Genomic DNA, 15,471 nt, shown 5'->3' with positions numbered 1-15,471 from the left:
TTATTGCTGATTTTGCAATAAAGATAAAATCATGAAAATATACTGTAGTTTAAATTTCATCTTTATGGTATATCAAAATGAGGGACATATAAATGGTGAGAATAAGGCTGTTGTTTTGCCTTAGAAATCAAGAAAAAGTAAAATAAACAAAAATACCAATATCCAAGGATATTTCAATTCAGAAAAATCTTGAATCCAATTGAAAAATCAAACACATCAAATGAATGGAAAACAACTGTCATATTCCTGACTTGGTTCAGGCATCTCATATGTAGAAAATGATGGATTTAACCTGATTTTAGAGGTTTTATAGCTAGTTAAACCTCACACTTGTATGACAATCACCTAGAAGACCCCGATTGTAGTAGGTGTGTTTTTAATCTCATTCTTGAATGACTTTGATTGTCTGTTTCCCATAATGGTTCTATATTCAGAATTCCTTCATCAATAAAAATTGGGCTGGATAGGGGCAAACAAATTTTCATTGCATCAAGCCGAACTTTAAACCCATGCAGAAAGTGCTACTGTCAGCCTACACAAGGCATCTATTTAACGTCTACTCCAACTGGACATGATTGTATATGTATACGACCAATGCAGCCAGTTGCAAAAATACAGTCCAAATAAGAATGGTTCTATTCTAGGGATAGTCATCTTTCTCTACCCCTGTAAACTCTTTAGGCCAACTGTCTTTGTACTTGCTCATTAGAGGTTTACTGATAGTTATTTAAATTCGTGGAAATGTCTAATTTTTAGTTGAAATATTTGTTAAAATCAGGTTTCGGTGACTGCGAGTACTCTAAGATCGGTAAGTTGTGTCTTTTGTAATTTTTATTGTTGTTCTTTTATAAGACAAGTCTTTAAAGGTTGTTCTACAGTGCTGTTATACCAATGCATAAGTTAAGATTGGTTGCTCAACTAGCTAGCTTTAAATCACCACATTGTTACTGTGCATGTCCCATGCCACGAACCTGTTGTCTAGTGTTTTAGATGCTGTTTACCATAATATAGTTTGATAAATTTATTCAATCAGTTTTGGTTTGAATTATTTCACAAGTGTTGACTTCTACTTCACGATGGTATCACAAGCTCACTAGTTAAAATTGTGCTGACATGACATATCTTTCAAACTTTTTTTTTTAATTCGCTGTTCATAAAATGTGAAGATAAATCAAAACACTTCGGGTTTTCTCTCTAATTAGGCATACACGGCCTTAGCCAGATTCTACACAAGGTTTTAGAACTTTTGGTTTCCAGTGCTCTTCAACTTGATTTAACCTTTCAACTGATTTAATTTGAGACTGAGTACCACTGTTTCCCACGTACAAGCTTATAAGCCTATTTAATGAATTTTTCTATCTTTTGTATTTGGATTGGGACCTATTGGGGAAAACCTTTTAAAATCAACTCTTTTCATCGAATGTGACCTACTGAATTAGACTTATCGGGTTTATACTTCAATATGAACAACATGATGGGTCTAAAAATGTGGAGCATGATCTGAACTCAAGAACATCACGGGTTTTTAGAGTGGTTGTGTTGACCAGTCTTTGTATACTGTTTGTCTTTTGATCGTCTTTAATGTCTTGGTATGGCATTGCCAATTTGTTGTATAGAAAGACATAGAAACCATGGCCTTGGTATGTTTGAATAATATCCCTTTGGTATCTTTCGCCTCTCTGCTATGGAACATAATCTAAACGAATTGTAATAATTCATTTTGGTACCTCAAACCAAATTAACACTTACATATATGATTTTCATTTCCTAAAAATCTAGTGACCTTATTCAGGATACGACAAATACATCGTTATACGTGTTGTGCTAATTTACGTGGATTTCGTAGGTATAGGAAAATAACAAATATTAATGTTAAACAAAATACAAATTGCCTAAATGCATCTTTATTTAGTCAAACCCGAACAAAATATTTGTTCCTCAGTCCACAAAAACAATCAAAATCTTCAAAATGTTGTAGCAAGGATTTTGCAAAGAGAGTGACATCTTCCATTGGCCTCCACACGAGGCATTCGCTTCCATTCTCTAACTAAATGTTACTGCATATTTATAAAGTGAAACAAAACAAAAATGAAAGCCTATATACTGGTCCTTTCTCTTTCGGCAGGAATGGACCGGAGGAGTTTATAGGAAATTTTTTTTTTTGTTATAAAATATTATTATTCTCTTCTCCGGGCGCTAATTTTCCTTCTCTGTGCGCTTTTTCTTTTCCCCGGGCGCTTTTTCTTTTCCCCGGGCGCTTTTTCTTTTCCCAGGCGCTCCCGGGCGCTTTTTAGTAGGACCGGTTTATACCCATGTAAATAATACCAAAAAATGATATTAGCATTCGTTTGATTATTACAATGTCTTTTTAGTTTTAAACATTTCAAATATGTTATAATTGGTACCACTGAGGTTGAGCAAATAGAAATAAAATTAGGCAATCAAACTATTCTCGGTCAAATATATCATGTATAACAAACAAAACCAAACAACCTACAGTTACAATTTATTATGAATTGACAAACTGAAAAATTAGAATAACAAATGACCGGAAAAATATGAATGTCGTAAACCGTGAACGGTTTCTCTTTGAGACGTTCTGTGCTGGATGAAGACACGGTCGTCTTTCTTTAATTCAAGTATCCAATTCTGTGTATTAGAGTTCGCATGAGCGGTTGCACTTACATACCCATAAGAAAATCTCTCCTCGTTTCTATAGAGCCAGTAATGAACATCTGTTCTACCAACAGACACCATAACGCACGATATTTGGTAGACGCCTTCCTTTGGTGCCGTAAACACACCTGTTGATGGGTTATAGTGTTGTCCAATATTAGTCGTTACCTCATTAAATTTGAGAACATCGTCTCCTGAGAAGACAGTGTTGGATTTCAGAAAAGCAAAGAAAGTTGGTTTGTTTTTTAACTCTGCAAAATAAAATATTTAACCATTATATAAATATTAAATTCTGAATTTTTTAAAGTTATTTTCAGATACTTAAGAGGAGCGAAAGGTACCAGATGGACAGTCAAACTCAAAGATCGAAAATAAACTGACAACATCATGGCTAAAAAGGAAATAGATAAACAGACAAATAATCGCACACAAGACACTGTTTTACAAATGAGGTCAATAAAATATGATTTTATTCTTTATTAGCTCAATCAGCCTTTTGTTCTGTCCTGGTCCGAGATCAATCAGCCTTTTGTTCTGTCCTGGTCCGAGCTCAATCAGCCTTTTGTTTTGTCCTGGTCCGAGATCAATCAGCCTTTTGTTCTGTCCTGGTCCGAGCTCAATCAGCCTTTTGTTCTGTCCTGGTCCGAGATCAATCAGCCTTTTGTTCTGTCCTGGTCCGAGATCAATCAGCCTTTTGTTCTGTCCTGGTCCGAGATCAATCAGCCTTTTGTTCTGTCCTGGTCCGTTAAAAAACTGTTGAGAATAATGAGTTCTTATTTACCCCAAAACTGTCTGACTACCTCTAGTGGAGTTATTTTCCTAAAATGATGATTTTGCCGTCATTTTTGTATTATTTCATCCTATAATCTTGAAAATTGTAACCATTCTTTTGTTTTCCCCTATTATTTTGAAAACACAGATACGGAAATCTTTGAAAAAAAAGGTACCAGTAAGACAATATCTACAACTACGTCGGAAATCGTTAGTTGGCTCAATCTGGTAGTTACCACCTCACCCCAAATTACGATTTGTATAATTTTTTGAAGTTGTCATGTATAAAACCTCTCTCTATCACCGACAATGTCAGCGTAAGACATCAGTTTTTGCATGTTTTTAAAAGATACACGTAATTGCAGAAACTATTTCTGAGCCCAATAAAATCCCCTCACACATAAAAAATGATGATTTTGAAAAATCAGACATGTTCTAACAGAGTTATCCATCGGATCACCAGCAGTGTTGGTGATACATGGATGTGTACATTATGTATATACAACTCGTCTAAACATCAACCCAACAATGTTAGATCTGTAAATTTGCTTTTGCAATTGTTTTGTTCTTCCCTTGCTGGGATTCGAACCCATGCTACTGAGATATCGTGACACCAAATCGCCTGCACTGTTGCCGTCCTGATAGACCACACGACCACATGGGCTTCATAAAAATGAAGCTTTCGATGTACGTGTGTTACCTTTCCACGTCAGTTTTAATCTAGCGTCGTACTACAGTACAGAATATATAAGGCATGGAGACATCTCCATATATATATATATATATATGTGTGTGTTTTACAAGTTTATACCTTTCATCAAATTCTCTTTTAGTAATGTAATCTCATGCTTGCAAACGGTCTCAACAAGCTCTGTAATCTTGCTTCCGTTGATATAGCTAGTGAATTTGTCTACAAAATAACAAACATGATTAAAAGCAAACACCGTACACACACATGTTAAAAGTAAATTTATAATTGTTGCCGCATTATATGGTAACCAAATAAGATTCACTGAATTGCACTGTCAATATGAAGAAGCCATTACAAAATCATGAATTCTACTGTCAGTCGGTTGAAGTCCGGGTTATATTATTTTACCCATTGAAAGTCAAACAGCGGTCCTATTATGTGATTAATAATGTGAGTTCAAGGCAACATTAGTATTTGAACTCTTCCTAAGGAAAGTAATATTCTTTGGGGGAGAGGAACAGACATAATTTTAACCCTGTTCTGTCAGGATCTCCCACTTTAGAGAGTTATGTGCTATGATATATAATAAGCATTTGTTTAAGTTGTTACCATTTATCTCCGCCTCTAGGTCTTCTTTCACTATCGTTTCCAAATTTTTGTTAAATTCCGATACATCGAAATCCACTGTCAAAGGAACACCTTTGCCATTAATTGCAGGAATTCTTCCATTTAATTTACTAAGGGAACAATCCACAGATGCGACAAATAACATAAATATGCAAAACGAAAGCATTTTCAGACGTTCTTTTATACTGAAAAAAACAACCCAACTAGCGGGAGGATTTTAAAAGTAATATTGTATAACATAAATTGTTAATTTATCATGCAACTTTCCGGTGCACACCTCCTTTTCCACTTATATTCGGACATTATTACTTAGTAAACACTTTGTTTATGAGTTAATTACGTACTAAGTAGAACAAAAATAAGAGGAATGCTCAAATGTGAAAAAAAAATGCTGACGCAGATAAGAGAATTTGTGTCAATATAATAGCTTGTTTAAAAACTGAAATATTTCAATTACTTTTGTAAAAATCCGAGTGGAAAGGAACTAAATAAAAAACCATCAAAAGTACTGCTTTTGTGTCTTATTTTGAATAAAGGCAACAGTATGTTATTAATATACCGTTGTTCTAAATTCAAAAAAACGATTGAGAAAAAAACCCAACAAATCCGGGTTGCAACCAAAAACTGAGGGAAACACATCAAATATGAGAGGAAAACTACGACACAACAGAAACACAACATTGAGATTTAAGATTAACAAAATGCGGTTTGGGGGGATGAGGAATGTACCACATTTTGGTAGTTCGAAGGGCTTCACTTGGCCAACTTTCATCAATAACATTCAAAACAAAATTGAAAGTATTTAAGAGCTAAATTACAAAAAACGCAACTTAAGCCAATAACCAAAACTGTTCAGGATCAACTTTTCTTTATAAAATTAGGATAAAAGTTTCTGGTTCTAGCCAGGAGCCGCTGACCTTAGTTAATCTTGTTTTTTTTTTGTATTAGTTAGTTTGTTAAAAATCATAAACGTATCAGACACAAGTTTTACAACTTAGTAACGTCTTCTTATATTCAAGATAGTAACCAAAAACGGTAAAATTTCCTTAAAATTACCCAATCAGGAGCAGCAACCCAACAACAGGTTGCCCGATTCATCTGAAAATTTCCGGGCAGATTGACCTAGACCTGATAAACAATTTGTGGCTAAGTTTGGTTAATTTGGCCCAGTAGTTTTAGAGAAGAAGATTTTTGTAAAAGTTAACGACACCGGAAGCCAAATGATGAGAAAAGCTCACATGGTCCTTTGGGCGAGGTGAACTAAATAGGGGGGTTCTGATCCCCTAGATTCCCTCGTGCTGCCACTGATAACTTGAGGTACTTTGATATAGATATGGTTTTGAAATTTGGCTGAACCTATTGAAATCTTATTACAAACAAAATAATGTATCATAGAAAAGCAAATGATATGGGGTATCTATTCATGACATACAATCAGTATAAGCACAGCCAAAAACACACACAACGCAATGCATAACTTTAAATGTGATGTTTATAGACCAGGTAGATTAAAAATATCCATTTTACCTTTTTTTAACCTTTGAAAAAACTTCTTCATAAATGCTATCAATTTAACATTGTAGTAAAATCTTCAAAATTTGTCCTTAATGGTACCAGTATTGATTTAACTGAACAATGATAATTCATATGCTTGCTAGACAATTGTTTCATGATTGACAATCATACCACATCTCCTTATTTTTATATTGGTCTTGTAGCCTTTCGATTCTTATAGTTTGGTATTATACAAGGTCATATTTTCTTAGACTGCTACAATTGAATGAGTTTTACCTTCTTATTGTCTTATGGCAAATATTTCAAACATATTCAGGAAGAGAACAAATCAACAACTAATAACTCTGTTCTGTAAGCTAGGCCAACTTTGAATTTGACTTCTAATATGAAAAGAGATGCGCTGGATAGGGGCAAACAAATTTTCATTGCCTCAAGCGGAACTATAAACCCATGCAGAAAGTGTGACTCTCACCTTGCACAAGGCATCTATTCACCGTCTATACTCCAACTGGACATGACTGTATAATAATACGACCAACAGCCAGTTGCAAATAGACAGTCCACATAAAATTGGTTCTAGTATAGGGATAATCATCTTTCTCTACCCCTGTAAACACTTTATGCCAACTGCTTATATGTCTTTGTATTTTCACATCGGAGATTTACTGATTAATATTTAAATTGTGGAAATGTCTAATTTTGGGTTGAAATATTTGTTAAAATTGGGTTTCGGTGACTGCGAGTACTCTAAGGTAAGTTGTGTCACTGTCTTTTGTAATATTGTTTGTTGTTCTTTTATATGAGACAAGTCGTTAAAGGCTGTTCTCTTGTTGTGCTGTTATAACACTGCATAAGTTAAGAAAAGGGTTGCTCAACTAGATAGCTTTCACTCACCACATAGTTACTGTAAATAGTTATCAAAGGTACCAGGATTATGATTTAGTACGCCAGACGCGCGTTTCGTCTACATAAGAATCATCAGTGACGCTCATATCAAAATATTAATAAAGCCAAACAAATACAAAGTTGAAGAGCATTGAGGATCCAAAATTCCAAAACGTTGTGCCACATACGGCTACGGTAATCTATGCCTGTGTTTAGAAAATCCTTAGTTTGCGAGAAAAAAAAATTGTTAACAGGAAATTTATAAAAATGACCACATTATTGATATTCATGTCAACACCGAAATGTTGACTACTGGGCTGGTGATACCCTCAGGGACGAAACGTCCACCAGCAGTGGCATCGACCCAGTGGTGTAAATAGTTAACAGGATTATAATTTAGTACGCCAGACGCGCGTTTTGTCTACAGTTTTGTTTACTGTGCATGTTCAATGCCACGAGCCTGTAGTCTAGTGATTGTTTTGGATGCTGGTTACCATAGTATATTTTGATAAATTTATTAAATCAGTTTTGTTTTAAATTGTTTCACACGTGTTGACCTTTAGTTCACGATGGTATCACGCTGTTCATAAAATGTGACTGAGATGATTCAAAACACTTCGGTTTTCCCTCTAATTAGGCATACACTGCCTTAGCGTTCTGCACAACTTTTTAGAATTTTTGGTTTCTAGTGCTCTTCAACTTGATTTAGCCTTTCAATCGTGATTTAAATGGAGTATCGCTGTGTCCGACGTACAAACTTATAATAAAAGGCCTATTGTCTTTGAGAAATTTTTCTATCCTTATCTTTGAGAAATTTTTCTATCCTATGTCTTTTGGGGGATTTGGACCTATTGGGGAAAAAACCTTCAAAATCATGTCTTTCCCTCGAATGTGACCTACTGAATTAGAATTATCGGGTTTGTACTTAATGAACAACCTGATGCATCTACAAATGTGGAGCAATCTCTAAACCCAAGAACATCACGGTTTTTGGTTGGGTAGTGTCGATCAGTCTTTGTATACTGTTTCTCTTTTGATCGTCTTTAATTTCTTTGTATGGCATTGTCAGTTTGTTGTATAGAAAACATGGCCTTGCTATGTTTAAATTATATCCCTTTGGTATCTTTCGCCTCTCTTTTATGGAACAAAATCTTTACGAATTGTAATAATTCATTTTGGTACCTCAAACAAAATTATAACTGTCTCTTATAATAGATTCATTTGTATATGATTGCCATTTCCTAAAAATCTAGTGACCTTATTCAGGATAGTAAACAAGATACGACAAATGCATCGTTATATTATTTGTGATATTTTCGTGGATTTCGTAGGTACGGGGTAAATGACAAATATTAACGTTAAACAAAATACAATTTGCCTCATTGGGTAGATTTATATGCAGATTTATTTTGTCAAACCCGAACAAAATATTTATTCCTCAGTCCACAAAAAAATATCAAAATCTTCAAAATGTTGTAGCAAGGATTTTGGACGTGGAAAGAGAGTGAGTATCTTCCATTGCTTCCAATCTCTGACTAAATGTTACTGCATATTTATATATAAAAAAAATATGGCCTATGTAAAGGTCTTTTCTTTTTCGGAAGGATTGGACCGGAGAAGTTTATACCCATGTAAATAATACACAAAAACAATGATACAAGAATTCATTTGATTACTACAATGTCTTTTTAGTTTTAAACATTTCAAAATACATTGAATATGAAATTGTGATCCTTGTATCTATGATGAGTTTATTTGTATGTTAGGAACCACTGACGTTGAGCAAATAACTATAAAATTAGGAAATCAAAGTATTGTCGGTCGAGTTTATCATGTATAAAAAAACAAAACAAAACAACCTACAGTTGCAATTTATTTTGAAATGACAAACTGAAAAATTAGAATAACAAATGACCGGAAAAATATGAATGTCGTGTACCGTGAACGGTTTCTATCAAAGACCCTCTGTGCTGGATGAAGACACGGTCCCCTTTCTTCAATTCAAGTATCCAATTCTGTGTATTAGAGTTCGCATTAGCGGTTGCACTTGTATAGCCGTAAGAAAATCTCTCCTCGTTTCTATACATCCAGTAATGAACATGGTTGCTACCACTAGCAACCATAACGCATGACATTTGATAGACGCCTTCCTTTGGTGCCGTGAACACGCCTGTTGATGGGTTATAGTTTTGTCCAATATTAGTCGTTACCTCATCAAATTTGAAAACGTCGTCTCCTGAGAAGATAGTGTTGGATTTCAGAAAAGCAAAGAAAGTTGGTTTGTTTTTTATCTCTGCAAAATAAATATTTAACCATTATATAAAGTAGTAGTTTTGTCCGATAATAGTCGTTACCTCATTAAATTTTAGAACATCATCTCCTGAGAAGATAGTGTGGGATTCCAGAAAAGCAAAGAAAGTTGTTTTGTTTTTTTATCTCTGCAATATGAATATTTGATAAACATATAAAGATATGGAAAGCCACAGTATATATCGGGAGGTTCACTGTGGCTTACCATATTATTATGGAAAGTCACAGTGACCCCCCCCCCCCGATTATTATTATTTTTCCTTTAAAAATACATGGATACAAAATAAATCTTCGGCTTTTACAATCACGCCGATTATCATAAATTCTAAAATCTTATCATTATGTTTTATTGCATTGCATTGCATTGTATTTCATTTAATTTATTATTGTATTGTTTGTTTGTATTGCTTTGACCCTTACTGCCTCAGAACACAATTATTCTTCCCCTTGACTACAATGCATTTTCTTGTCAAAGTCAAGTTAAATAAAAAAAAAATTGCACCGTTTCAAACAGAATTAATTTAAGGATGTTTGCTTGTCATGTTTTAGAATTTTTGTCAGATTTTCGAAAACCTCTGGTTTGATCCATTTGACTGCCTAGAAAAATTTTGCCCATGGACCCCTATTTTTCTTTTTATAAATCTTTTACATGTATAATTATAAGCCATTTGTAAAAGTCTTATAAAATCTTATTTATTTTTAATAGTTTTTCACTTTTTGAGAACTTTAACAGGTCAATGATAAAGCTATGACAAATGAAGAGAGAACATTTTCCCGCCAAAATTCCAATGGCTAATATCTCGAAAACAAGCACATTGGCCCCTATATTTTGTTTGGCTTTATTAATTCCTCTACTAATCTCCTTTCTATATATACTAGTTTTATGGAAAGTTATTTATTTTGAAACGGAACAGCGAACTTCCTTAACTGGTTATAGACCATTATTATTCTAATAAAATATGCTTGTCTCAGGACAATCCATCAGCGCTTTTTCTTTTGAGAGCCCTATTAACATGCCAATGGTAGGATTTGAATCTTGAATAAATGACGAAGGCTTATTTCTGCCCTACTTTCATTTTAGACAAATCACTACTTTCACTTTCAACAATTACTTTTTTCTATATGTTTTACTTATTTCAATATATATGTATATGTTCCGGACCGTATGAGTATTTGGACCGTACGCGTACGGTCTGGACCGTATGCGTATATTTTCAAAATACGCATACGGTCGGACCGTACGCGTACGGTCTGACTAATATTAAGAAGTTGGTCACGTTTATCAGATACAAATGTATATAACAGATCAACATAGCTTACATCTCAAATTAATGTAAAAAGTTCAATAGTAATTGAAATAAAACAAAATAATGTTATAACTATTTTTAAAAATCACGTTTATTTGATCTGTTAATCTCCTGTATTTAGCATGTCAGTAATTCATATATTGAAGCCAAGTATGCTAATTAAAATTGAAGTATTCGGAAGTAAACTTAGAGTGGGAGGACAATCGTTTTAGAATATTAAAGAACTTTGCAAAAAAATGCAAAGCAACGTGCATGAACAAATTATGTTACTGTAAAAAAAATATGACGTTCTTTGTGGAAGTCAGTGTCACCTTGAGTACCAAAATAGGAATCACGGATATAAAAATAAACACATATTTAATTTCAATTGTTCGCTTAATCATTTCATCCATATACATGTAATAAAATCAATTTGTATAACTAAAAATAATGATTTTGATAAATATTTGTTTAAATTTAACCATTATGATCCCAAAACATCAGCTGGACCGTACGCGTATACTCATACGGTCCGACCGTACGCGTATGGTCGGACCGTACGAGTATACGTATACGGTCCGGACCGTACGCGTACGGTCCAAATACTCATATGGTCTGGAACATATATATATTTTTCAAAACTACCTCTTCCCTTTTTTATTGGGAAAACATGCGTCATTTTTATCAAATTGGGAAATTTAGAATAAACCATGAATTTGACTGAAACTTCAAGACTGACCCCCTTTTAAGATAAGATCTTTTATTGTCAGTAATGATGCATAAATAGACCCTCAAATCTGCACATAAAGTCATTTTAGGCATGACAAATTTATAAATGGGTGTTTTTTAGTTTGTATTATGCACCATTACTACTGAGACTGCACTGTTTGGGAAAAAAAGTTGCTTTTTTGGGAAAATTTTTAAGCCATTTTTGTTTTCAAATTGGGATTTTTCTCCAGGGGAAAAAGCCTTTATTCTCAAGTAATTTAAGGCAAACAATATCACTGTAGGACCACTTAAACAGTAAACATTTCGAAGAAAACAGTAGACAGATTACTGAGGAAGAAATACTCCATATATATATAATGATTGAGAACTATACTGATTCCTAGACCCCAATAACAAAGGGAATTAATTGTGGTAATTAGGCCTTATAGGTGTTTTTTGGGCACAGGACGTTGCGCTTTTTTACCTGTAAAATGATAGGACATTTGCACTTCAAATACTATGGACATTTGCGCTTTAAATTTTGATTCACCTGTATTAATTTGACCGGACATTTGCGCTTTTTACCTGTAGTCGTCTACCTGTAATTTAAATGAGAAGTAATCATTACGTTAATGAATTTAATTTATATTTGTCATTATAGTACGACAAATGGTCCAGCATCCTTCCATGCCCACTATAATGGACAGTTCTACTCGACTCATCCTGCTATATATATGGGCGTAAAGTGCTTTTTAATAAAGTATATATTTTTTTTTTATCTTTTTGAAGAGTATCATTGAACAAATGTCGGAGAATTACATTAAGGTTCGTTACGTTGATGAACAAGCACCCCGGTCTAGAATTGAGAAAAGGAAACTTGATTCGGCGAAATACCAGTCAGAACAGATAACACAAGCTAAATTTGTTCACTTCTTGGGCTTCTGTTATCAAGCTTAACTGACCTGTGATGACTACACATGTTTTTATGTCTTTATAATGTTAACTTTTAGCTGAATATAAACTTGAAATGTGCTATGAAACGATTTTTAAACTTTTAATCATGAAGAAAAATATGATTTTAACTCTTTAAGGTGAAACCTCCCGGTCCCAAGCCCAGATAATAGGGGAGGATAGTCATAAAAACCAAATATTGCAAAAGCGCAAATGTCCTATGTAAAAAGTGCAAATGTCCTTTTTTAAAAAGCGCAAATGTCCTATGATTTGAAGCGCAAGTGTCCAAAATAAAAAGCGCAAATGTCCTACGACAAAGCGCAAACGTCCCGCGCCGTGTAATTTTGCAATAAAGATGATATAACCCGAAGTTTAAAACTAGAGAAAATAAAAATAGAAATGAAATGGAACACAGATGGTTTTCATTAAAGATTCACATTATTACAAATTTCAGTTAAATTTAAGTTGTATGCATCATGTCCATTAATTTAGATTCGGTACAAAATGTTAATGGAATCTTATCAAACAATCATCTTAATCAAATTAATTCATATTAAGGAGGATGATAAAGGGTTATTTTCGTGCAATGTGCTTTGCCTTTTTATTTTATGTGCAGCCGTGAAAAAGGTTCGTTACTCACCGTGTTTCGTGAAATCTGTAGAAAGAACGTGCAAGAAAATTTTAATTGTTCGTTCAATGTTAAAAGGCAATTTTATTTCGCTTTCTTCCGTGCAGATACCCCCCTTTTACGCCCCTCATTAAATATCTACATATTTATACCTTGCATCCTATCCTCTTTTAGTAATGCAATTTCACGCTTGCATACGTTCTCAACAAGCTCTGTTGTCCTGCTTTCGTTCATATAGCTACTGAATTTGTCTACAAACATAACAAATATTATTGAACACAACATCGTCTGTTTTTGTTTTATGTCATCTCTTATGTTTTTGTTATTTTGATTATTGTTAAACGATATCTGTTTGTTTTCTTAAAGTTTCGTTTATATTTTTATTTTTCTGTTTTTTTCTGTTCTTTTTTTCTTTTTTGCCAGATAATTACAAACATTATAGATCAGAGAACATTTTTTGGTTTTTATTTCAAGTTTAACATACCGCAACTGTAAAAAAAAGAAATCAAAGTCTGTGACATGAACCATTTTCTGCAATTTGAACTGAAGTCTTAAAGAAGAAAATTTTAAACCGCACATTACATGCATTAAATTGAAAAGTATATCTATAATGGTTATCGTCTTATATGGTAATAGCATGCAGACAAACGTTAATTGAAAATCGTCGATTTTCTAAATTGCGATATACAAAAAACACACCGCAAAGCAGATCGTTTGAAGTCCGGTTTATATCAATATACCCTATTAGATTGTTGAAAGTCATAGCAGCGGTCATATTATGTCAAAGACCACATTAGTATCTGAATGTTACCAAATGGAAGTGATTGGGGAGAGGGACAAACATGATTTTGCCTCTCTCTCACTTTTCGAGTTTTCGTCCTATGTTATATGTAAATAATACATTTAAGTTATTACCATTGATCTCCGCAACTAGGTCTTCTTTCACTATTGTTTCCAAATTTTTGTTAAATTCCGATACATCGAAATCCACTGTCAAAGGCACACCTTTGCCATTAATTGCAGGAATTCTTCCATTTAATTTACTAAGGGAACAATCCACAGATGTGACAAATAACAAAACTATGCAAAACGATAGCATCTTAAGACGTTCTTTTATACTGAAAAAAAAACAACCAACTAGCGGGAGGAATTCAAAAGTAATATTGTTTAAAATAAATTGTTAATTTTGTTAAACTTTCCAGTGCACACTTCCTTTTCCACTAATATTCGGACAGTATTATTTTTAAACACTTGTTATATGAGTTAATTACGTACTAAGTAGAACAAATATAAGACGGAAGCTCAATTGTGAAAAATAAATGCTGACGCAGATAAGAGAATTTGTGCCACTATAATAGCTTGTTTAAAAATTGAAATATTTCTATAACTTTTTTGAAAATCCGAGTGGAAAAGAACTAAATAAAAAGCCATCAAAAGTACTGCTTTTGTGTCTTATTTTGAATAAAGACAACAGTAGTATACCGTTATTCGACATTCATAAATCGATTGAGAAAAAAAACCAACTAATCCGGGTTACAACCTAAAACTGAGGGAAACACATCAAATATGATAGGAAAACTACGACACAATAGAAACACAACATTAAGATTTAAACTTATCAAAATGCGGTTTGGGGAATGAGGAATGTATCACATTTTGATAGTTCGAAGGGCTTCACTTGGCCAACTTTCATCAATAACATTCAAAACAAAATCGGAAGTATTTAAGAGCTAAATGACAAAAAACGCAACTTATGCCAATAACCAAAACTGTTCAGGATTAACCTTTCCTTATAAAATTAGGATCAAAGTTTCTGGTTCTAGCCAGGAGACGCTGACCTTCTATTGTTAAAAATGGCAAACGTATCAGACACAAGTTTTACAACTTAGTCACGGCTTCTTCTTCTTTTGTGTTGGTATGAGTGCCTAAGAGACAACTCTCCATCCAAGTAACAATTTATAAAAGTAAACCATTATAGGTCAAAGTACGGCCTTTAACACGGGGCCTAGGCTCACATCAAACAGCAAGCTATAAAGGGTCCCAAACATTACTAGTGTATCATAATGCCTCGGCCTTTAACACGGGACCTAGGCTCACACCAAACAGCAAGCTATAAAGGGTCCCAAACAATACTAGTGTATCATAATGCCTACTTGCATATTTTTAATTTAATTTTAATAAAACATTTAATTTGTCTGTTGACATTATATGCTAAAACAACTGAACGAGTTGACCTTTACATACATCACTATGGTATAGACATAGCAATCGATGTTTTATAAAAAAAAAAATCTTTTGAGTAGGGGTAACATTGCTTTCATGGATTCAAAATCCATATATGGCTGGCTTGATGATTATCATTTATCCGAACTTCATCAATGGTACATCATTCTACACATTATATTTCTGTATTTCATTAATGA

At 33.7% G+C, this 15,471-nt stretch overlaps 1 protein-coding gene across 3 annotated transcripts; it reads right to left on the bottom strand.

The window, feature by feature from the left end:
- Positions 1-2,491: 2,491 nt before the first annotated feature.
- Positions 2,492-14,220, bottom strand: LOC139523816 (complement C1q-like protein 3). 3 transcript variants are annotated; one of them, XM_071318101.1, is made up of 3 exons: positions 13,964-14,219; positions 4,259-4,357; positions 2,492-2,927 (listed from the first exon to the last, which is right to left on the bottom strand). In XM_071318101.1, the coding sequence occupies exons 1-3, from the start codon at positions 14,145-14,147 to the stop codon at positions 2,533-2,535; spliced, it is 678 nt and encodes a 225-aa protein (XP_071174202.1). In that variant the 5' UTR covers positions 14,148-14,219; the 3' UTR covers positions 2,492-2,532. The 3 variants fall into 3 exon arrangements, with proteins under 3 accessions (XP_071174202.1, XP_071174204.1, XP_071174203.1); XM_071318103.1 differs by lacking the exon at positions 13,964-14,219 and adding an exon at positions 4,748-5,083; XM_071318102.1 differs by lacking the exons at positions 2,492-2,927; positions 4,259-4,357 and adding exons at positions 9,022-9,458; positions 13,201-13,299 and having other exon boundaries at positions 13,964-14,220.
- Positions 14,221-15,471: the final 1,251 nt, after the last annotated feature.

The sequence above is a fragment of the Mytilus edulis genome, chromosome 5 (genome assembly GCF_963676685.1).
Source record: "Mytilus edulis chromosome 5, xbMytEdul2.2, whole genome shotgun sequence".
Classification (NCBI taxonomy): Eukaryota; Metazoa; Mollusca; class Bivalvia; order Mytilida; family Mytilidae; genus Mytilus; species Mytilus edulis.
Note: the sequence above shows the minus strand (reverse complement) of the source record. Positions and strands in the feature narration are given on the sequence as shown.